Consider the following 25,081-nt stretch of genomic DNA (forward strand, 5'->3'; position numbering starts at 1 on the left):
GTACTTTTATTAGGGGGACAGTATGTGTTTTATCGTTACTGTAAATTCCGGCCGGTTCTGGGGGTTTCCCCTGAGAACCGCGCCGAAGGTGCCTGCTCGTCGGCCGCATTTTAAAATCTAGGCCCCGGCTTTAGTTTGGGCCTAGTTTCGGTTTCGGCTTCTCTGCATGTCATGCATACAGGCGCCGCCCACCGCTCGGCCAGCAGAGGGGAGGGCACTCCTCTCTGGGGAGATGTTCCCTCCCCTGTATCTCTCTCTGCATCTCTCCCTGGCCCTCCGTTTTCCCGCTCTTGGCCTAATACCCGCCCCCCTCCTCCTTCCAGCGCCATTTTCTCAGCGTTCTTACACTGGACGGCGCTGGATGCTGCAGCTGCTGCTGTTTAGGAGGGCTGACGCTTCACTTGGGCTTTGAGCTGTGGAATCCGGAGGGCACACAGAGAGCGGTCTGGTAAGCCACAACCTCTGGTTGTGGGCTTTTTATTACACTCTCAGGACATTCTACAGGAGTGTTTGCTTGCTGCAGAACTTCCACCTCAGCAGCATGTCTGTCACCCGGAGCAAGGCTGCAAACATGTACGCTATATGCACTGCATGTAAGCTCATTCTGCCAGAGCCAAGCACATACCCACATTGTGATGCCTGTGCTAATATGGTTGTGTCTCAGCCTGGAGTCTCCTCAGGGGTTCCTCCGGCTGCTTCGGCCCCGGTGGCTGAACCCCCGGCTTGGGTAGCATCCTTTTCACAAGCTATTTCCCAGTCTTTTGCTGACTCCATGGGGCAGCTGTCCCGGACACTGCTGACCATGCATCAGCCCCCTCAGGGTGCTTCTGCTGCTCCTAGCTCTGCAGAGCTCTCAGAGCATGTCCTAGGACCCTGTCCCCCTAAACGGAGACGCAGGGACCCTTCTCCTTCCTCTTCCCACGGCTCTGATTCACGTGCCGAGGTACAGGGCGAGTAGGATTCGTTTACTGTGGGCTCAGACGCTACCTCTATGTACCCCATTGACTTGTCTGAGGGTGATGCGGATGTTAGTGACTTGATTGCGTCCATTAACTCCGTACTGAACCTCAATCCACCAGAGTCAGAGGAACAAGCCTCTCTGGTAGAGATGCACCAGTTTACCTCACCTAAGAAAGCTAGGATTATGTTTTTTAACCACTCCAGCTTTCAGACCACTGTTACCAAACCCAGGGCCTGTCCTGACAAACGTTTTCCTAAGCGTAGTTCAGATGACCGTTTTCCTTTTCCACCAGAGGTGGTTAAGGAATGGGCCCAGTCCCCAAAGGTAGACCCTCCGGTGTCCAGAATCTCAGCCCGCACAGTCATAGCTGTGGCTGATGGCACTTCTCTTAAGGATCCCACTGACCGCCAGGTTGACCTTTTGGCCAAGTCTGTATATGAGGCGGCAGGAGCCTCGTTCTCCCCGTCTTTTGCGGCAGTGTAGGCTCTCAAGGCAGTCTCTGCCTCTCTGGAGGAGATACATTCCCTTACCAGGCACTCTATTCCTGAGAGGGATGCCTTAACTTCTCAAGCTTCGGCTTTTGCATCCTACGCCATGTCTGCCATCCTGGAGGCTACTCACCGCACGGCGGTGGCCTCCGCTAACTCCCTCGCGATCCGCAGGATCTTGTGGCTTCGAGAGTGGAAAGCAGACGCTTCCTCTAAGAAGTACCTTGCGAGTCTCCCTTTTGCTGGGTCCCGGCTGTTTGGGGAACAGCTGGATGACATAATTAAGGAAGCTACTGGCGGGAAGAGTACTTCCTTGCCTCAAACTAAAGCCAGGAAACCTGTCCAGGGCAGGATCCAATCGAGGTTTCGGTCCTTTCGTTCCTCTAACTGGTCATCCTCTAAGCCCTCGACCGCGTCCACTACCGCAACCAAGGATCGTAAATCAAACTGGCGCGCAAAGCCGCGTCCTCAAAAGACCGGAGGAGCCGCTGCCACTAAGGCAGCCTCCTCTTGACTATCTGGCTGCGCCAGCAACGTCCTTGGTCGGTGGCAGGCTCTCCCACTTTGGAGACGTGTGGTTCCAACACGTCGCCGATCAGTGGGTGCGGGATATCATCTCCCACGGCTACAGGATAGAATTTTCTTCCAGCCCGCCAAACAGATTTTTTCTGTCCACACCCCCCTGCTCCAAAGCCGCCGCCTTCTCTCAGGCCGTGGCATCCCTGCAGGCCAACGGGGTAATTGTTCCGGTTCCCGCCCGGGAACGGTTCAGCGGTTTCTACTCAAACCTCTTTCTAGTCCCCAAGAAGGACGGTTCCTTCCGGTCCATCCTGGATCTCAAGCTTCTCAACAAGCATGTTCAGGTGCGGCACTTTCGCATGGAATCTCTGAGATCGGTCATTGCCTCAATGACCCAAGGAGATTTTCTGGCATCCATCGACATCAGAGATGCCTATCTGCATGTGCCTATTGCGGTCTCACACCAGCGTTGGCTACGCTTTGCAATCGGAGAGGAACATTTCCAATTCGTGGCTCTTCCCTTTGGCTTAGCCCCTCGAGTGTTCACCAAGGTCATGGCAGCAGTGGTTGCGGTCCTGCACCTCCAGGGGTTGGCAGTGATTCCTTTTTTTTTTTAAATCAGATACTTTTTTATTAAAACAGAGTATATACAACAGAATAACAAATCGGCATCCAAATTAAATTTATCACATCTATTACCCCTTTAACTCCCCCTCCCGCCCCCCTCCCCCACCCCGGCAGCAACACTTCTCCCCGATACTACATCCCATATAGTACACACTTATAATACCCTTCAACTGTAGTATAGAACCATCCCGTTGTGCAGGAGGAACAACTAGTAACACAAATAAAACAAAACATACACATCAGAGGTCTCAGACGGCTATCCCCGTCCCATATCAGTTTACTGGTCCATCACTCGTCCTATCCGCATTGCAGCCAAGGAGACCAGAGCTTCTCAAACATTTTAACATTCCCCCTTCTTTCATACACTCCCCGTTCCAGCTGAAGAATACACTTCACCCCTTTAATGTACTCTCCCCTGGTCGGGGGGTCTTTTTTAATCCAGGACCTGGCGATTAGCTTTCTTGCCGCATACAGCAGCCTAGCAATGACAATTTTCATAGTATTTTCCACCCCAAGCTCCTCAACATATCCCAATAGGCAGATCACTGGTTCCCTGGGGAGAACACACCCATATGTTCTTCCTATCTTGTGGATAACCTTAGTCCAAAAGGAGACCAGTCTCGGACAAGACCACATCATGTGAAAAATACCTGCGTCAGATCCCTGACACCTTGGACACTCCGAATTCCTTGTCAACCCCATTTTAAACATCAGTAAGGGAGACCTATATACCCGGTGAATCACGTATAGGTGAGACAGTCTGGCCGGTTCGCTCATGGAAAGTTTAGGGACATACGCCAGGATACTCTCCCACACCTCCTCCGTTATCGGCCCAACTTCCTCCTCCCATTTAGATTTAGTTTTAATTGGGTATTCTAACAGAAAGGTATGTAGTATATCTTTATACGTGCCAGAAATGATCCCTTTAGTGCTTCCTCCGCCCTTACACACATACTCCAGTACCAGGTCAGTCTGTATGGCCACACTTTGTTTAGCCGCTTGGGCTGCAATCGCATGTTTTAATTGTCTGTAGTGGAGCCAGCCGGACGCCGGTAACTGAAACTCACTCTGTAACTGCGGGAACGATTTCACAATTCCTCCGTCCAATATCTGATGCATGTATATTACACCCTTGCGTCTCCACTCCTCAATATTCCCCATTTTCTGAATCTCCGGGAGATTACTGTTATCCCAGATAGGTGTAAACTTGGTTAACCGGGTCACCCCTCTCACCCTTTTCAGCCTATCCCAGGTCTTGTTTATAAGTGCCATTGTAGGAGATGTTCTACCCAGGAGCCCCACCGCACCATCCTCTAGTCCCATTACCAATGGACTTCTACCCACTATGTATTCCAGTACTTCTTTAATGCCCCCATCTTTCTCTCGATCAGACCAACCCCTGAGGTGTTGACATTGCGCCGCTATATAATACAATTCCGGATTTGGGATTGCTAGACCCCCCTCATCCTTCGGCCTTTGTAAAGTCTCTAATCGCACCCTAGGCTGCTTTTTACCCCACACCAGGTCCCTAAACAGCGAGTTTATCCCTTTAAATCTTTTCCTTGAAATACAAACAGGGGCATTGTGCAGTATGTATAGGAGTTTAGGCATTACTACCATCTTTAGTAAATTAACCCTTCCAACAACTGACAAATGTAGCTTGTTCCAGGCATCCACCTTGGCTCTCAATTTTTTAAGGAGCGGCCATAAGTTCACCTGTATGTATTTTTCTACTGGCAGAGATATCTGGATACCTAGATATTTAAATTCGTCCACATTCTTCAATTTGTTAGCCCCAGTATCCTCATTTGTCCAGGCTACTTCCCTATCCACCTTAAAGAGGCTCGATTTAGACCAATTAATGGTCAGTCCCGAAACTTCTCCAAATTTCTCTATTATCTGCATGGCATGATCCAATGTGGCTGATGGATCCCCCAAGAAAAGTAATAAATCGTCAGCATAAAGAGCTATTTTCTCCTCTAAATGCCCATACTTAAATCCATGGATCTCCTTTGTTTTCCTAATGGCCGCCGCCAGAGGCTCTATTGCAATAGCAAATAGGAGCGGCGATAGTGGGCAGCCCTGTCTCGTTCCCCGGTGCAACTCAAACGCTGAGGAGGTCATACCGTTAACTCTAACTTTAGCAGTAGGCCTATTATACAACAGCTGCACCCACTTTACAAACCGTGGGCCAAAACCCATATGCTGCAACACTTTCCACAGATACCCCCACTCAACACTATCGAACGCTTTCTGGGCATCTAACGAAGCGATCACCCTCCGGCCAGGGTTGTCAGGCGGCAACTGTAGATTAAGGTACAATCTCCTGATATTAGCAGCTGTCGACCTATTGGCCATGAACCCTGATTGGTCCATATGGATTAGGTTAGATATAACTCCAGTCAGCCGGTTTGACAACACCTTAGCCAGAAGCTTCACGTCCGCTGTTAATAACGAGATGGGTCTATATGAGTCTGGAAGCCTCGGATTTTTATCCTCCTTAGGAATTACTACTATTATTGCTTCTCTCATAGATTCAGGCAATACACCTTCCCCCTCCGCCACCTCAAAGACTTTCAATAGTTTGGGTAATAGGATTCCTTCTAACTGTTTATAAATTTCAACTGGTAGCCCGTCTGCTCCCGGTGCCTTGTCATTGCTCATGCCATGCAGAGCGCCCTCCAGTTCATCAATAGTAATAGGTGACTCCAGTTTATCTCTATCCGCCACAGACAACACAGGAAGCCCACCTCGCTCAAGAAATGAGTCCACCTCTTCCACCCTCATCTCTCCGCTAGAAGAATATAGCGTGCGATAGAAATCTTTAAAGACCTCAAGGATCGCCTCAACCTCAGTGACCTGTGTCCCCTCCACCGTGTCCATACCATGCACAAATGAACTACTCCTTTGAGCTGCAGCTATGACCGATAATAGGTGACCAACTTTTTCCCCCTCCTCATAAAAATGCAGTTTTTGGAATGCCTGCTTCCTTACCGCCTTCTCCAAAAGCATCTTATTAACCTGTTCATGCGCCTGCCTAAGATTTTGCTTCGCGTCCGTAGTAGTACTCCGGATTGCTTCCAGCTCTGCCTTATCTAAGGCCTCCAGGCTATCTTTCTCATCCTGCCTCGTCTGTGTTTTACGTTTACAGATATCCCTGAACAGGAGCCCCCTGAGGTATGCCTTCATCGCATCCCATACCACCAGCGGACCAGTGCTACCCTCGTTGTGGATAAAGAAATCCCCAAGATCCCGTTCTATATTCCCCATATTAATATGACGGATCCATGCTGGATGAAGCTTCCACTCTCCCCTCCTTCCCCCTGTCAGGGTTCCTCGTCGTATGGACACTAGAATTGGGCTATGATCTGAAATCACTCTTGTCAGATATTGCACGTCACTTATCATTGCATCCATCAGATCACTAGCTAGAGCCATGTCAATGCGAGACAGAGTGTTATGCGAAGCCGAATAACAAGAGAAGCAGGATACCCTCCCATTCCTCACTCGCCAGGCATCCACCATTCCAAGTTCCCCAATAAGAGTGCCAAACGAAGTCATACAACTATCCTGAATACCTGGAGGTCTACTACTCCTATCCCAGTACAGGTCTATCACATTATTGAAGTCCCCCACCAGTAAAAAAGGGATTACTCCCCCCTTCTCAGAGAACTCCCTTATCTCCCTTAGTTTGGTGCACTTATATGGACGTGGTATATATATTGCAGCTATACACATGAGTCTGCCAAATATTTTACACTTGACGGCCACACACTGTCCCTCTTTATCCACATACACTTCTATCTCTTCATATTGCACAGAGTTATGGATCAGCAGTGATACACCCCTTGCATAGTTGGAAAAGGTGGAGTGATAGGCCTTCTGCACCCATCTCCTATTTTAAACATGTGTTGTTTCCTTTGTTAGATGCGTTTCTAGTAGACATATTACTGACGGGTTCTGGTCTTGAACATATTTAATTATTGCCGCTCTCCTAGACCTATCTGATAACCCTCTAATATTCCAACTCAACACCTTAATTCTATCCCCCATTATCCCACCCAGTAAAGCCATCAAACCTTGTAGTATCTCCCCATGCTGCCTCTACCCTACCCCTTTCCCCCCTCCCCCCCTGCTCCCCTCCCCTCCTACTCCCCACCACTTCCTGTTTTCGAGTACTCCCGTGAAGCATCGGGTTTTCCAAACCTGGTCCATAATCCCTACTAAATTCCCCCCTACCTCCCTCGCCTTCCCCTCTTAGACACATTTTAAAACTCGTCTCTTTTCCAACAATTCTCCACTCCCCCCCTTTTCTATGTATAATCATATTCCACTCAACCAATATAACAGTAAAATGGCGAACAGTAATTAAACTGGAATCTCAAATTGTAAATACCCCCACCGCGCCAAATTAGGCAGTCCCCATGTCCTGCGAAGCTCACATCAAACCCTTCGCATTCCCCCTGCATACTACCTCAATCCCAAAGGGAAGGAGGAAAAAAAAAAAAGAAAAAACAAGAAGGGTCCCCTGTAAGCTCTTAAGGATGTTGTAGAGCCTCAGCCGGCCTTCTCGAACACACTTCAGATTCAGACAGTCAGCTCATTCCTTCAAACGGATCCGCTTTTCGTTTGCGTCCAACCACTGCATGGCTTCCTCTGGAGTTGTAAAAAAGTGCACCCGCTCCAACGCCGTCACTCTTGGCTTTGCCGGGAACATCATTGAGTATTGCACCCCCATCTCTCGCAGGCGCCTCTTTACTCCTGTAAAAGTCATACGTAGCTTTTGAACAGAAATGGAGTAGTCCGGGTATATGGAAATTCTCTGGCCGTCAATCATAAGATCCTCCATGTCTCTTGCCTTTCGCAGTATAGTGTCCCTGTCTCTGTAGTTGAGGAGCTTGGCTAGCATAGTGCGAGGGCCCCTGCCTGCTGTTTGTGGCTGCATCGGGACTCTGTGTGCACGTTCCACAGCATAGAGCTTGGATAAGACATTAGCACCCATTTTCCCCCTGAGCCAGTCTTCTACATATTCAGTGGGGTTTCTTCCTTCCGCTTTCTCAGGGATGCCGACAATTCGGATGTTATTTCTTCTAGAGCGGTTCTCTAAATCATCATTTTTTGCCGTGATTTCAGCTATCTGCTGTGCAAATGTTTTTTCAGACTTTTGTAGTTTTGTAATATGATCCTCTGTTATCCCCACTCTCTCCTCTACAGCCGTTGTTCTCAGGTCTGCTTTCTTGAGGTCTTTCTTAATGTCAGCAACTTCTGCCTGTAATCCCTTAACTTGCTTCGTCAGGGAAGTCAGAGCCTCTTTACAAAAAGACACCACTGCAAAAATGTCCTTTAAAGTGGGGTTTTCTGGAGCCTGGTCTGCACTATGTGCTTCCTCTACTTCTCCTGTCTTATCTTGCTGCTGTTCACCATCCCCCATCTCATCAGAGCTGGCATTGTCTTCTCCCTCCTCACCTCTGTTATCTGTATGCTGATGTGATTTCTCTGAAGTCCGGGCAAATTTCTCCAGCCTTGCCGCGACCTGCATCCTCTCCTGACAGGCTGCATTCACTTTCTCAGCTTCCTGCCTTATCATGGCACCATCCTGAGAGCTGGGGACTTTCCCGCCTCCATTATCTTTTTGCCTGTGACGGACCATGGCACCTCTCTGCATCCACCAGACTCACTCCAGATAAGTCCTCACCACCTTATCTTCCTGACAGCCGGCTGAGGCAGTGATAACAGCGGTATTCAGGGATTTATCAAGGGAGTTTGCAGGAGAGCTCCACAAACACGTCTCTTCACATTGCCGTCCAGGCCACGCCTGGCAGTGATTCCTTACCTGGACGACCTTCTAGTCAAGGCCTCATCCAGTGTAGACTGCCAGCGGAGTGTCTCTCTCACTGTCGCCACGCTAGTTCAGTTCGGGTGGCTTGTCAACTTGCCCAAGTCCACTCTGACCCCGACCCAGGTACTTATGTACCTAGGGATGCAATTCGAGACTCTGCCGGCACTTGTCAAGTTGCCCCTAGTCAAACAGCAGTCCCTTCGTCTGGCGGTGCGCTCTCTGCTGCGGCACCGCCGTCATTCCATCAGACACCTCATGCAGGTGCTGGGTCAGATGGTGGCGTCAATGGAAGCGGTTCCCTTTGCCCAGTTCCATCTGCGTCCCTTGCAGCTGGACATTCTCCGCTGTTGGGACAAGCGGATCTCTTCCTTGGACAGGCTGGTGGCTCTGTCATCACAGGCCACGAGCTCCCTTCAGTGGTGGCTTCAGCCCCTCTCTCTGTCACAGGGACGCTCCTTCCTGACTCCGTCCTGGGTGATCCTCACCACGGATGCCAGCCTCTCCGGTTGGGGAGCAGTATTTCTCCATCACCGAGCACAGGGCACTTGGACTCCGTCCGAATCAGCCCTCTCGATCAATGTGCTGGAGATCAGAGCTGTGTTTCTAGCTCTCCTAGACTTTCACCACCTCTTGGCGGGCAAGCACATTCGGGTTCAGTCGGACAACGCGACAGCGGTTGCCTACATCAATCACCAGGGCGGAACTCACAGCCGTCTGGCGATGTTGGAGGTTCAACGAATCCTCCAGTGGACGGAGGACTCCAAGTCCACCATATCTGCAGTCCACATCCCAGGCGTGGAAAACTGGGAGGCCGATTATCTCAGCCGTCAAACCGTGGACAGCGGCGAGTGGGCCCTGCATCCGTCAGTGTTCAGATCGATCTGCCGCAAGTGGGGCACTCCGGAAGTGGATCTAATGGCATCCCGGCACAACAACAATGTTCCGGTTTACCTGGCTCGCTCCCACGATCCTCAAGCCTTCGCAGCAGACGCACTGGTTCAAGATTGGTCTCAGTTCCGTCTGGCCTATGTGTTTCCCCCTCTAGCGCTCTTGCCCAGGGTTCTGCGCAAGATCAGAACGGAGGGCCGTCGAGTCATACTCATTGCTCCGGACTGGCCCAGGCGAGCTTGGTACCCAGACCTGCTCCGCCTGTCCGTAGAGGTGCCGTGGCATCTCCCGGACCGCCCAGACCTTCTCTCTCAAGGTCCGTTCTTCCGCCAGAATTCTGCGGCTCTCAGATTGACGGCGTGGCTCTTGAGTCCTGGATCCTGACGGCTTCAGGCATTCCCTCTGAGCTCATCTCCACCATGACTCAGGCTCGGAAGTCTTCCTCGGCCAAGATTTACCACAGGACTTGGAGGATTTTCCTGTCCTGGTGTCGCTCTTCTGACCATGCTCCTTGGCCGTTCTCCTTGCCGACCATCCTGTCTTTTCTACAGTCAGGTCTACAGCTAGGTCTGTCCCTCAATTCCCTCAAGGGACAGGTGTCGGCTTTGTCGGTATTGTTCCAGCGGCGTATCGCCCGACTGGCTCAGGTGCGCACCTTCATGCAGGGCGCATCTCACATCATTCCTCCTTACCGGCGGCCCTTGGATCCCTGGGACCTTAATCTGGTCCTCACGGCCTTACAGAAACCCCCTTTTGAGCCTCTCAGGGAGGTTCCTTTGTCTAGACTTTCACAGAAAGTTGTTTTTCTAGTAGCCATAACTTCTCTCAGGAGAGTTTCTGATTTGGCTGCGCTCTCTTCGGAATCCCCCTTTCTTTGTCGCTCCATTGGGAGACCCAGACAGTTGGGTGTATAGCTTCTGCCTCCGGAGGCCACACAAAGCATTACACTTAAAAGTGTAAACCCCTCCCCTCTGCCTATACACCCCCCCCGTGCATCACGGGCTCCTCAGTTTTATTGCTTTGTGTTGAAGGAGGCACACATCCACGCAAGCTCCACATTTTAGTCAGCAGCAGCTGCTGACTATATCGGATGGAAGAAAAGTGGGCCCATAACAGGGCCCCCGGCATGCTCCCTTCTCACCCCACTCTGGTCGGCGGTGCTGTTAAGGTTGAGGTGCCCATTGCGGGTACAGAGGCTGGAGCCCACATGCTGTTTTCCTTCCCCATCCCTTAGGGGCTCTGGGTGAAGTGGGATCCTAACCGGTCACCAGGCACTGGGACCGTGCTCCCTCCGCAGCCCCTGGGGGAATCTGCTGGACAGGAGACCGGGTATCGTCAGGGACAGGCCCTGCTCCTATGAGGTACTCTGTGTCCCCTTGGGGACGGCGCACAGAGTGCCTGTGTAATGGACACTGCAGCAGCTGCTGGGTGTGTTTGTGCGCCGGGACTACCGCGCTGACCGCGCTTGTTTGCCGGCCGCGCTTATAACTTTAGTCCCCGGCTTTTGCGGCCTAGTACCGCATTCTCCCGCCCCCGGGCCTGCCAGTCAGGGGTAAGGGCGGGACGCTGCACTAGACGTCAGCGCTGAGGGCTGGAGCATACTTTGTATCCTCCTCCCCCCTCACTGAACACCGTGGGGCACCAGATTCCCGCACTTTCTGAGGCACGCCCACGGCTCCCTCCTCCTCTCAGAACGCTGGCAGCCATTCCTATCAGCACGTCTGACGCTGGAGAACTTCAAAGGGGAGACAACACCGAGCTCCACAGCTCTGGGAGGCCCAGGCAGGGAATCTGGTGGTCACACAACCGCTGAGGGCGGTCGGTAAGCCGCACCTGTTACTAGGTGCTGGCCCCCCTGGGTGCCGAAGTGTATATTTATATGCTTATATTGTATACATTTACTCTGTACGGCCGCACTATTAGCTTTTGGCTATATACCCTCACTGATTGCTCTAAGAGGAGACAACAGCATGTCGTCCGCAAAAAGCAAGGGTGCCAAGGCACAGGCTTACTTTGCAACCTGTACCTCATGTGCGGCAATGCTACCTGCAGGTTCCACCTACCCTCATTGTGTGCAATGCTCGGCCCCTGTGACACTCACTCAGCCGGAGTCTCAGCCACTGGTGGGACCCCCGGCCCAGGTGGAACCACCGGCCCCCACTGTCCAGGTGACAGGGACAGAGTTTGCAGTATTCGCTGACAAACTTTCTGAGTCTATGGATAGATGGTCTGCTAAGATACTAGAAGCTTTGCAGTCCAGACCTGTAACACAGGCACCGGGCACTGTTGATTCATTGCCCCCAGGCCCCCCTCGGTCGGAGCAGCAAAGTGCTCCTGGGTCGACTCATAGGTCCCACGGGGAGGACTCCGACATGGACCGCAGTCCCAGACCGACTAAGCGGGCTCGCTTGGAGCTTCCCTCGACTTCATCACACTGTTCAGAGTCTCAGCATGAGGACTCTCTGGAAGATGAAGCGGATGTGGCAGATCAGGGCTCTGATCCTGACGCCGCGCTCAACCTTGATACGCCTGAAGGGGACGCCATAGTAAACGACCTTATAGCGTCCATCAATCAGGTGTTAGATCTTTCTCCTCCAGCCCCTCCGAGTGAGGAGTCAGCTTCTCAGCAGGAGAAATTTCATTTTAGGTTTCCTAAACGTACACGGAGTGCGTTTCTTGATCACTCCGACTTCAAAGATGCAGTCCAGAAACACCGAGCTTTTCCGGATAAGCGCTTTACTAAGCGCCTTAATGACACACGTTATCCCTTCCCCCCTGACGTAGTCAAGGGTTGGGCTCAGTGTCCCAAGGTGGATCCTCCAGTCTCTAGACTGGCGGCCAGATCCATAGTTGCAGTGGCAGATGGTGCATCACTCAAGGATGCCACTGACAGGCAGATAGAGCATGAAATCCATCTATGAGGCTATCGGCGCATCCTTTGCTCCGGCATTTGCAGCCGTATGGGCACTCCAAGCTATCTCAGCTTGTCAGTCTGAGATTAATGCAGTCACACGGGCCGCTACTCCGCAGGTTGTGTCCTTAACCTCTCAGGCGTCGGCGTTTGCGTCCTACGCCATGAATGCTGTACTGGACTCTGCGAGCCGTACAGCGGTAGCATCCGCCAATTCAGTGGCAGTCCGCAGGGCCATGTGGCTACGTGAATGGAAGGCAGACTCTGCTTCCAAAAAGTTTTTAACCGGTTTGCCATTTTCTGGCGACCGCCTGTTTGGCGAGCAATTGGATGAAATCATTAAACAATCCAAGGGTAAGGACTCGTCCTTACCCCAGTCCAAACCTAACAGACCTCAACAACGGAAGGTACAATCGAGGTTTCGGTCCTTTCGGCCCTCAGGCAGGTTTCAATTCTCCACGTCCAACAGGCCTCAAAAGGGTCAGAGGAACTCTGATTCATGGCGGTCTAAGTCACGTCCTAAAAAGACCGCCGGAGGAACCGCTCCCAAAGCGGCCTCCTCATGACTTGCGGACTCCCCAAACCGCATCCTCGGTCGGTGGCAGGCTCTCCCGCTTTTGCGACGCCTGGTTCCCACATGTCCAAGACCGATGGGTGAGAGACATTCTGTCTCACGGTTACAGGATAGAGTTCAGTTCTCGTCCTCCGATTCGTTTCTTCAGAACATCTCTGCCCCCCGAGCGAGCCGATGGTCTTCTTCAGGCGGTGAACACTCTGAAGGCAGAAGGAGTGGTTATCCCTGTTCCCCTTCAGCAATGGGGTCACGGTTTTTACTCCAACTTGTTTGTGGTACCAAAAAAGGACGGATCTTTCCGTCCCGTTCTGGACCTCAAACTGCTCAACAGACACGTGAAAACCAGGCGGTTCCGGATGGAATCTCTCCGCTCCGTCATCGCCTCGATGTCCCAAGGAGACTTCCTAGCCTCAATCGACATCAGGGATGCTTATCTCCACGTGCCGATTGCACCAGAGCATCAGCGCTTCCTGCGTTTCGCCATCGGGGACGAACACCTTCAGTTCGTGGCACTGCCTTTCGGCCTGGCAACAGCCCCACGGGTCTTCACCAAGGTCATGGCAACAGTGGTAGCAGTCCTACACTCTCAGGGACACTCAGTGATCCCTTACTTGGACGATCTTCTTGTCAAGGCCCCCTCTCGGGTGGCATGCCAACACAGCCTGAACGTTGCTCTGGAGACTCTCCAGAGGTTCGGGTGGATCATCAATTTCCCAAAGTCAAAACTGACACCGACCCAATCGCTGACATATCTCGGGATGGAGTTTCATACTCTCCCAGCGATAGTGAAACTTCCGCTGGACAAACAGCGTTCACTACGGACAGGTGTGCAATCTCTCCTCCGAGCCCAGTCGCACCCCTTGAGACGCCTCATGCACTTCCTAGGGAAGATGGTGGCAGCAATGGAGGCAGTTCCATTTGCGCAGTTTCATCTGCGTCCACTTCAATGGGACATTCTCCGCAAATGGGACAGGAAATCGACGTCCCTCGACAGGAACGTCTCCCTTTCTCGGGCAGCCAAGGCCTCCCTTCAGTGGTGGCTTCTTCCCACTTCCTTGGCGAAGGGGAAATCGTTTCTGCCCCCATCCTGGGCTGTGGTCACGACGGACGCGAGTCTGTCAGGGTGGGGAGCGGTCTTCCTCCACCACAGGGCTCAGGGTACCTGGACTCAGCCGGAGTCCTCCCTTCAGATCAATGTTCTGGAGATAAGGGCAGTGTATCTAGCCCTAAAGGCGTTCCATCCGTGGCTGGAAGGCAGGCAGATCCGAATTCAGTCGGACAACGCCACGGCGGTGGCATACATCAACCACCAAGGCGGCACACGCAGTCGCCAAGCCTTCCAGGAAGTTCGGCGGATTCTGCTGTGGGTGGAAGCCACAGCATCCACCATCTCCGCAGTTCACATCCCGGGCGTAGAAAACTGGGAAGCAGACTTTCTCAGTCGCCAGGGCATGGACGCAGGGGAATGGTCTCTTCACCCGGACGTGTTTCAAGAGATTTGTTGCCGCTGGGGGAAGCCGGACGTCGACCTAATGGCGTCCCGGCACAACAACAAGGTCTCGGCATTCATGGCACGGTCTCAAGATCACAGAGCTCTGGCGGCAGACGCATTAGTTCAGGATTGGTCGCAGTTTCGACTGCCCTATGTTTTTCCTCCTCTGGCACTGCTGCCCAGAGTGTTACGCAAGATCAGGTCCGACTGCCGCCGCGCCATCCTCATCGCCCCAGACTGGCCGAGGAGGTCGTGGTACCCGGATCTGTGGCATCTCACGGTGGGTCAACCGTGGGCACTACCAGACCGACCAGACTTGCTGTCTCAAGGGCCATTTTTCCACCTGAATTCTGCGGCCCTCAACCTGACTGTGTGGCCATTGAGTCCTGGATCCTAGCGTCTTCAGGGTTATCTCAAGAGGTCATTGCCACTATGAGACAGGCCAGGAAACCAACGTCAGCCAAGATCTACCACAGGACGTGGAGGATCTTCTTATCCTGGTGCTCTGATCAGGGTTTTATTCCCTGGCCATTTGCCTTGCCCACTTTTCTTTCCTTCCTTCAATCCGGAATGGAAAAGGGGTTGTCTCTCGGCTCTCTTAAGGGACAAGTCTCGGCGCTCTCTGTGTTTTTTCAAAAGCGTCTAGCCAGGCTTCCGCAGGTACGCACGTTCCTGCAGGGGGTTTGCCACATAGTCCCCCCTTACAAGCGCCCGCTAGAACCCTGGGATCTGAACAGGGTGCTAACGGCTCTTCAGAAACCACCTTTCGAGCCTATGAGAGATATTTCTCTTTCTCGCCTCTCGCAGAAGGTGGTCTTCCTAGTGGCAGTCACATCACTTCGCAGAGTGTCTGAGCTAGCAGCACTGTCATGCAAAGCCCCCTTCCTGGTGTTTCACCAGGACAAGGTGGTTCTGCGTCCGGTTCCGGAATTTCTCCCTAAGGTGGTATCCCCTTTTCATCTCAATCAGGATATCTCCTTACCTTCTTTTTGCCCTCATCCAGTTCACCAATGTGAAAAGGATTTGCACTTGTTAGATCTTGTGAGAGCACTCCGGCTCTACATTTCTCGTACGGCGCCCCTGCGCCGCTCGGATGCGCTCTTTGTCCTTGTCGCTGGCCAGCGTAAAGGGTCGCAGGCTTCCAAGTCAACCTTGGCTCGGTGGATCAAGGAACCAATTCTTGAAGCCTACCGTTCTTCTGGGCTTCCGGTTCCTTCAGGACTGAAAGCCCATTCTACCAGAGCCGTGGGTGCGTCCTGGGCATTGCGGCACCAGGCTACGGCTCAGCAGGTGTGTCAGGCGGCTACCTGGTCGAGTCTGCACACTTTCACGAAACACTATCAGGTGCATACCTACGCTTCGGCAGATGCCAGCCTAGGTAGGCGAGTCCTTCAGGCGGCGGTTGCCCACCTGTAGGAAGGGGCCGTGTTACGGCTCTATTACCGAGGTATTATTTTACCCACCCAGGGACTGCTTTTGGACGTCCCAATTGTCTGGGTCTCCCAATGGAGCGACAAAGAAGAAGGGAATTTTGTTTACTTACCGTAAATTCCTTTTCTTCTAGCTCCAATTGGGAGACCCAGCACCCGCCCCTGTTCCCTTCGGGCTGTTGTTCTTTTGTGTACACATGTTGTTCATGTTGAATTGTTCTTTGGTTCATGGTTTAAGTTCTCCGAACATCCTTCGGATTGAATTTACCTTAGACCAATTTATAAGTTTCCTCCTTCCTGCTTTTGCACCAAAACTGAGGAGCCCGTGATGCACGGGGGGGTGTATAGGCAGAGGGGAGAGGTTTAAACTTTTTAAAGTGTAATGCTTTGTGTGGCCTCCGGAGGCAGAAGCTATACACCCAATTGTCTGCGTCTCCCAATTGGCGCTAGAAGAAAAGGAATTTACGGTAAGTAAACAAAATTCCCTTCTTTTGGTGTTTCACCAAGACAAGGTGGTTCTTCGTCCGACTCCGGACTTTCTCCCTAAGGTGGTGTCTTCTTTCCACCTTAACCAGGACATTTCATTGCCCTCTCTTTGTCCGGCCCCTGTGCATCGCTTTGAGAAGGCGTTGCACACCTTGGATTTGGTGCGAGCGCTCCGAATCTATGTATCATGCACCGCCGTTTTTCGGCGGTGCACCCCACTTTTTGTGCTAACCACGGGTCAGCGCAAGGGTCTCTCTGCTTCTAAACCGACCCTAGCTTGTTGGATTAGGTCGGCTATCGCCGATGCCTACCAGTGTTCTCAGGTGCCTCCCCCGCCGGGGATTAAGGCGCACTCGACCAGAGCTGTCGGTGCCTCCTGGGCTTTCAGGCACCAGGCTACGGCTCAGCAGGTTTGTCAGGCTGCCACTTGGTCCAGTCTGCACACTTTTTCGAAGCACTACCAAGTGCATGCTCATGCTTCGGCAGATGCGAGCTTGGGCAGACGCATCCTTCAGGCGGCTGTCGCCCATTTGTGAAGTTAGGTTTTGCCTACTTCTCAGTTTGGTTTATTTCCCACCCATGGACTGCTTTGGAACGTCCCATGGTCTGGGTCTCCCATGGAAGGAACGATAAAGAAAAAGAGAATTTTGTTTACTTACCGTAAATTCTTTTTCTTGTAGTTCCGACATGGGAGACCCAGCACCCTCCCTGTTGCCTGTTGGCAGTTTTTTGTTCCGTGTGTTTCACCGGCTGTTGTTAGTAGACAGAGTTCTGGTCTTGCCGAGTTTTACTCTATCTCTACTTATGGGTGGATGTCCTCCTTCAGCTTTTGCACTGAACTGGGTAGATTGTCATCCAGGGAGTGTATATAGCCCGGAGGGAGGAGCTACACGTTTGAGTGTAGTACTTTGTGTGTCCTCCGGAGGCGCTAGCTATACACCCATGGTCTGGGTCTCCCATGTCGGAACTACAAGAAAAAGAATTTACGGTAAGTAAACAAAATTCTCTTTTTTAAGGGTTTGTTTTTTTGGGACCAGTTCTGAACCTGTCCCAACTTGCATACAAATGCAAGTTCCGAACACACCTGCAGAACCTATGAAGTTCGTAACGTGAGAATTGCCTGTTCTTTATCTCTACCCAGCTAGCGAATGACAGAATGGGGTGTTATGGCCCCCAAGCCTACAATCATTCATTAGCTCCTTCTGAATGCAATACTTGTCAATATTATGTTATCTGTAAAGCATTCTAATCATTCTAATTTGTAGTGTATTATGGTATGAATTATATGGCTAAAAGATTTTCAAGTCTCTAAGTAGGACACTAAAAAAAGGAAAAAAAACGCTCACTATTTTGTTTGTCAAAAGCGGTTAAAATTGCATGTTCCTCAGAAAATGTCTTAAGTTTTGCTGGGAAAAAAATTCAGACGTACATAGAATCACACTGAGGGGACCGGAGTACAGTGGAACCTTGGTTTAAGAGTAACTTGGTTTGAGAGCGTTTTGCAAGACAAGCAAAGCTTTTTACAAATGTATAACTTGGTTTAAGAGCAATGATTTGCAATAAGAGCAAATACTCACCGTGTACACTTCCGGTTCTGTCCTTTCACCACCCTCTGACCCGCTCTGGAGGTAAATTTCTGTACATATGTACTGTATATACTGTATACAGTATACCATTGTACAGTATATACTATATAGCATGTCTATCACTTTGCATTTTTGGATACAGTATTGTACTCTCTTTTGGCTAACCAGTACAGCACATTGCTTATACTGTACCTCCCGCACACCAACAATTTTAATATAAGCTAACTTGCAGTTTAATTTGCTTTGTTTTTTCCTGTACTGTACAGTATTGTGTTTGTGTACTGTAATGATTTTATATGAATACAGTACATTATTTTGTATTACTGTAATAAGTTTTTATAAATACAGTAAATATTTTTGGGTTGTGGAACGAATTGTCTGTGTTTCAATTATTGTCTATGGGAAAATTCGCTTTGATATAAGAGTAACTTGGTTTAAGAGCACACTCCCGCAACCAATTACTCTCGTCATCCAAGGTTCCACTGTATATATATCGAAAAAATGTTCTGATTTTTGAAAATATTGCAATTGACAAATCAGTTGAAAATATCCAGAAGCCCAAAACCCACCCACTATGGCTGATGTGAAGAAAACATAGGGAAAAAAAAGTAAAGTAGACTTAAAAAAGTTAAAGGAAGTATAAGGAGCAAATGAAAAACCTATGTAAATAAATACAACCTGCGCCTTTCAAATGACACCAAACCTATTGTATAAAAGGGGAAGTACAAAGTGGAATAGATTGTAGACAGTAGGATGTCAGCAGCAAAAAGAGGGTTAAAACACTTCTGTCAAGAGTGTAGATTAAAAGTAATCACAGGATAAGAAAAAACCCTGCTTAACACCATAAAAATCATCAATTTAGAGAATATGACCTGATTGTAACGAAAAGCCCCCAGTCATATAACTAGTACAAATAACCCTTTACTGAGGTCAGCAGAAAAAAATCCCAAGATAACAATATTACACATAAGCAAACCCATGCAATATACAATGGAGCTGATCAGGACCCACTGCGTCCTGGTCCTGGATGTGGCGGGTCCTGACCTGCAGGGCCGTGAATCTCCTCCGCAGGAGACCGTGACCATGATCCGGGCTCGGGCAATTGCAGTTTCTCTCGTCTATTCTCCCTGCGGAGAACACTTTGCTACTCCGCAGTAAACAAATGACAAAACTGCATCACATGGCAGTTTTCGCTGTGGGCCGTACACGCACAGTCGCCATGGGATTTCTAGAAATCCCATCCACTATGCTTGTACAGTACATTGCAACGTTTTGGATGCAGCTGAAGCTTGCTACATCCAAAACGCTGTGAACACTGATCGTGGGCATGTACCCTTATACCTCGATGGTCTTTGCTGATGAATTATAGCTTTGCTACATAGAAAAAGGTATAAAATGGAGATATCTACATATGTGCAATAGTGCTATTATGTATATGCCTTTTTCGGGGGCTGTATTTTCACTCAGTTGAATTTGTGCGATATGTGCATAAAAAAAAAATAGTGTGTATATATATATATATATATATATATATATATATATATATATATATATATATATAACATACTGTGTATATGTGTGTGTATATATATATATATATAAAATTTATAATATATTTTATTTTTTCTGCAACGAGGAGGGGGTGTTCCATTTCACATTAGAGCTAATACAATTAGTGTACTCCAAAATGGTGACGGTGACAAGTGTCCACAGATCTCACAAAAACAGCTGTCCTATATCTGATAGTTTAAAAAAATAGATAACAAAACAAGCGCACTATGAGAAGCATCTGTGGCAACCTTTTAGCATTTAGATAGTAGGAACTGCTCACCTTTGCTGGTTGTGCGCCCCCGCACAACTTCAGTGAAAGTTTAACAGTCTGGAGTTCCTCCGATCTGAGTCCTGTGTTCGGGCTTATAGGATCCAGACTTGGGGTATCTTTGTCGGCTACTGAGTTCCACCAGCACCATGGAATTCAGGTTTTTACTCCTCGATCCTCCAGCTAGCCAGCTGGATTCTTTAATGGGTCAGCAGGTCCTTTGCAGCTATTACCGATTCCCAGTATGGGGAAGGTAAATGGATAGTTTGCCCTCGGTCTGAATATAGCGCAATAAGGACGTCTGCTGATGATATTTGTTATACTTTATTAGTTAAGTACTCCTATTGATACAACGCGTTTCAGCAGAAATGCTAATAGTATAATATTAATTAATGTTTTAATCAATTCAATAATGATAGAGAATTTTGTTTCCTTTAAATCACTAATGGAATACTCTGATGTGAACTCCAACCATCATGGACTTTGAGGGTTAAAATTTCAATGATCAAGTAGCGGCACACCCAAAAGGTCCACCTTTTTAATCTATATAAGAAGTTTTTATACTGCTCCTATTATACCTGATGAAAGAATTTCTGCTGAAACGCGTTGTATCAATAGGAGTACTTAACTAATAAAGTGTGTCATCTGCATGTGAACAGCGCTCTATGCAAGTCACCAGTGTGCAGTTTTATCATCTAGCATTCGCCTCCCCTCCATTCCATGGAGGTGTGTGTGTGATCTGCTTCATCTGCACCTGTGATGCTTCCACATTAGTGGGGGTTTAGCTGTATCCTGGTAGAGCATTAGTTTTTGGCCTGGGCGATGTACACACTGCAGCCCAACTTGCTGTGAGTAGTACTTAACTAATAAAGTACAACAAATATCATCAGCAGACGTCCTTATTGCGCTATATTCAGACCGAGAGCAATCTATCCCTATATCTGATAGTTAACTGTGTCTGCTTATTCTTTCTCCAACTTTCCTGCGTCTCTTCCCTATAATTAAAGGCTGAGTTGTTAGCAGTTTTTGGGGATAATTTGTATATTGTTCTTTTATGTAGGAATTTTAATGACCTTTTTCATCGAATCAAAGAACTCTGCCGTTACATCGGTAACTTTGACAATGAAGCTCATACAAAATACAAGAATCTGGTTGTCTATTCCACCATGCTTATATTTTTCAAAAGTGTCTTCCAGTACATCAGTGCTATTCAGCCTTCTCTCTTCCAAGGTGCGTGCTTTATTGCTGTTATTTTAGACTATTTTGTGTCAGTAAGTAGAGAATCTTTCTATGTTGTTATATATTCCAACAGGGGTTCAAAGGACTGAGATCCCTAATTAAAGGGGTTGTCCATTGATGGGACAGCCCCTTTTTATCAGGGTAGTCTCAAATTGTCTCTTGAGCAACTCCCATCTCTGCAGTCTCTTTACTTCTTGTTTGCTGGAGGACGGACACTCTTTGAGAGACACGTCTGGTCAGTTTACTTTTGTTAATGCTCTGCAAGGCAGAAGTTCTCACTTGGCAAAACAATGTCACACAAGACCTGGGAGACAAGCATGGACATCATTGAACTGGTGACTGGTGAGGACTATCTACAGAGTGGGCCATTTATATGGATACACCTAAATAAAATGGAAATGGTTGGTGATGTCAACTTCCTGTTTTTGGCCCATTAGTATATGGGAGAGGGGAAACTTTTCAAGATGGGTGGTGACCAAGGTGGCCATTTTGAAGTCAGCCATTTTGAATCCAACTTTTTTTTTTTCTAATGGGAAGAGGGTAATGTAATACATTAAACCTATTGATAATTTCACAAGAAAAACAATTGTGTGCTTGGTTTTAACATAACTTTATTCGTTCCTTAGTTATTAACAATTTTATGACCACATATAAAATGTGTTCAACGTTCTGCCATTGTGTTGGATTGTCAATGCAACCCTCTTCTCCCACTCTTGATACACTGATTGCAACATCGCAGAAGAAATGCTAGCACAGGCTTCCAGTATCCGTTGTTTCAGATGCTGCACATCTTGTATCTTCACAGCGTAGACAAGTGCCTTCAGATGACCCCAAAGATAAAAGTCTACGGGGGTCAGATCGGGAGACCTTGATGACCATTAAACTGGCCCACGATGACCAATCCACTTTCCAGGAAACTGTTAATGTAGCACCTGACACCCATAATGTGGTGGTGCGCCATCTTGCTGGAAAAACTCAGGGAACGTGCAATCTTCAGTGCATAAACAACGGATACTGGAAGCCTGTGCCAGCATTTCTTCTGCGGTGTTGCTATCAGTGTGTCAAGAGTTGGAGAAGAGGGTTGTATTGACAATCCAACACAATGGCAGCACTTTGAACACATTTTATAAAATGGTCATAAAATTGTAAATAACTAATGAACAAATAAAGCAAGGACACCATTGTTTTTCTTGTGATATACTCAATACGTTTCATGTGTTACTTGACCCTCTTCCCATTGGAAAAAATAAAGTTGGATCCAAAATGGCTGACTTCAAAATGGCCGCCATGGTCACCACCCATCATGAAAAATTCCCCCCTCCCATATACTAATGAGCCACAAACAGGCAGTTGATATCACCAACCATTCCCATTTTATTTAGGTGTGTCTATATAAATGGCCCACCCGGTATTTTTATTTGACATTGGTGAATATGTTTAAGAAGGTGTTGTTGAATTACTAGACAATCCCTTCAATATATATCTAGCTGTTTAAACCAACATATATAGTTGTCTGTTTTATGTTTTGAAGGACCCAACTCTCCAAACCAAGTTCCCATTGTCCTTCTGGAGGACACATCAAACGTTTTCAGTGAAGTTGAGATGAATTCTGGCAAGCACATCCACAAAAGGAGGAAACTTGCAGACAGTAGGGAAAAAACAATGGTAATTTTTGAATTCTGTCTTTGTATTTTATTTCCATAGTAAAATAATAATTTTATTTTTATAACGTCAACATATTCTGCAGCATTTTATAACAGGGCGGGGACATGTATAGACATTACTGAGTAACACCTAATTCTACTCTAAAAGGAGGAGTGGGGTTCCTGCTTGCAAGCTTACAATATATAAGGAAATGTGGAAACACAATAAGTAAAAAGTGCTTGTTGTGCATGTTTCAGCCATCATTATAATAGGGGTTGTCGTATAACACTGCATGAGCTGGTGTGAGGGCATAGGAGTATATACTGGGCTATGAAGCCATATTCCTATAGCCATCTTCCTGAAAGGTAGTAAAGAGGCTTCAATTAGTATGCTACTGAACTTGAGCAACTGGTCTGTGTGAGCAGAAAGCAATCTCCTATAATATGGAGATTAGCTGAGCTGTTAGCCCTGGGAATCATAAAAAGACCCAGGAAGATCCCCCTCAGTGACACTGAGGTAGAAGTTTGTATCTACTTAGGCTTTGAAGTATCCAGACAGCCAGACTCCAGTAAAATATGTGTAATATCTCGTGAGCCGTGCTTCCTATAAATATGTCCAGCAGAAATATGGCATTGGGGCAGGCTGACGAGCCCCGCACATATTTTATATAGGCGTAAGACCTTTGGAAGTATCCCAAACGTGATATAGGCCAGTGGGGAACCAGCAGACCAGCCATGTGTCCTATCATTTTGAAGGTACAATCATAACTAAAAATGAGAGCATTGGTGTCCACCTACGACGTTCCCAGGCAAAGTTATGGCCAATAATCCCTTTGGAATATTACTTTGACTCACGGCAGGGGGAGTGGCAGTTGTTGTGAATGTTAGTTATGTCTTGGCTGCTGGGAGGCTCCCTCTGGTGGCCAGGAAGGGTTTGGACAGAGACCAGGTGGGTTGTGCAGTGGGTGTTTCCTTTCCTAACTCTCTGCTTATTTAAGTCCTGGTCTGATTGCAGGCTGTTGCCGGATGTCAGTTGTTCTTGGTATCTCCAGCCTGCTTAATCCTGCTCTACATTTCATCCACTCCAGATAAGTTCTTGCTCTTTATTTATTGCCTGGTTCTTTTGCTTATCTGGGGTTGTCATTTGTTGTGGTTGGTTTCAGTTTATTTCCTTCCAGGGATTTTCCCCCCCAGTGGATTGTTGAGGAACTCCCTGCAGTTCGGTGTGGAGTTTAGCTCCTTTGGGTCCATGTGTTTATGGCTTGTTGAATTTGTTATAATTCTTGTTTTCTGTTCATTGGTATGACAAGGGCACCTGGTATAGGACGGAGTTCAGATCGAGCGATCTGAGGGCCTTTTTGTACTATCAGGAAGTTGGTATTTTGCAGGGTTTTCTCTGGCTACCATCAGTCCCTTTCCTGTCCTTTCCTATTTTAGTCAGTGGGGGCCTCACCTTTTGCTAATCCTGTCATCTACCTGTGTATTGTGTTTTTCCTATATCACCGCAGTCTTTGAATGTGGGGGGCTTGCTATTCTTGTCTATTTTCTGAGGCAGAGAGTTATTCATCTTTCCTACCTTTAGGATAGTTAGTTCTCCGGCTGGGTTCGCGGTGGACAGGATGTTAGTTCACCCCTCGGGTACTTCTAGTTGTGTTGGTTAGTAAGGGGATGGCGGCCAGATTAGTTGCCAAGGCTCTTGTCACCTTTTTGCCAATGATTTGTGGTGATCTTCCATGGTTCCGGATCATAACAGGCAGTGCTTCCCTCTGAGGTCACAAAGGTAGGAGGGGACAGGGATTGAGCTTGTTTGATAACCTCAATGCAGCCATTTTCAACTTGTTCTTGCTCGGGGGTCTGTGTCTGAACACATGTGAGGAAGTTCCTGGAACGCTTGTTTAGCAGCGCCCCCCTGTGGCCAGATGCACAAGGTAACTGCTTGAACTGTATGCCTGTTTGTAATCCATAACTTACTTGTAAATGTACTCTGACCTATCTATGTATATATTCTGTAGATTCCATATTGTATATATTGTAGTTTCTAGTGTGGCTTAGGCTGATTAAAATATATAATTAATCTTGGGCTGTTCTGTTATCTCGATCTTGAATCCCACGTCTGTGGGCTCGACGAATAGTTACCGTAATCGGTTGGTGGCAGCGAGTTCATGCCAAGGATCATTGTGGGGCGGCCGGTGAGATTTGGGGAGGATTAGATATATTTCCGTCCGCTGAGGTCGGGGAAATATATACCTTACTCTCACCGGGAGCCCTTCAGTCATCTGCATAGTAGAATAGCGGCCTCCTTGCTTATTGTCCGGCAATTCCATATTGGCCTGACTATAAGAGGGGCGCTAGAGAGCACGTCACGTGCTCTGTCGGTCAGACGGGTGGTAGCAAGGTAGGGCGTAATTCCCGCTTCCTACCCCCCGTTCGTGACAGCTGGTCATTAGCAAGTATCTAAGTACAGTTACCAAGTGCTATTTGGTGCATGGAGGGTGTGTAGACAAATTAATTGGATGGACCAGATTCTGAGGAAAAATAAAAGGCAACAGGGAAGTGTTAAAATAGTGAAGTGTGTTGTT

At 48.5% G+C, this 25,081-nt stretch overlaps 1 protein-coding gene across 2 annotated transcripts in view; it reads left to right on the forward strand.

Moving 5' to 3' along the window:
- The window catches only part of INTS10 (integrator complex subunit 10), a 64,674-nt gene that overhangs the window by 12,883 nt on the left and 26,710 nt on the right, over window positions 1-25,081 (forward strand). For both annotated transcript variants that reach the window (XM_075352488.1, XM_075352489.1), the window contains exons 8-9: window positions 20,681-20,850; window positions 22,391-22,524. In XM_075352488.1, coding sequence (XP_075208603.1) covers window positions 20,681-20,850; window positions 22,391-22,524 — 304 coding nt within the window. The remainder of the gene's footprint in view (window positions 1-20,680; window positions 20,851-22,390; window positions 22,525-25,081) is intronic.

The sequence above is a fragment of the Anomaloglossus baeobatrachus genome, chromosome 1, assembly GCF_048569485.1.
Source record: "Anomaloglossus baeobatrachus isolate aAnoBae1 chromosome 1, aAnoBae1.hap1, whole genome shotgun sequence".
In the NCBI taxonomy this organism is placed as follows: Eukaryota; Metazoa; Chordata; class Amphibia; order Anura; family Aromobatidae; genus Anomaloglossus; species Anomaloglossus baeobatrachus.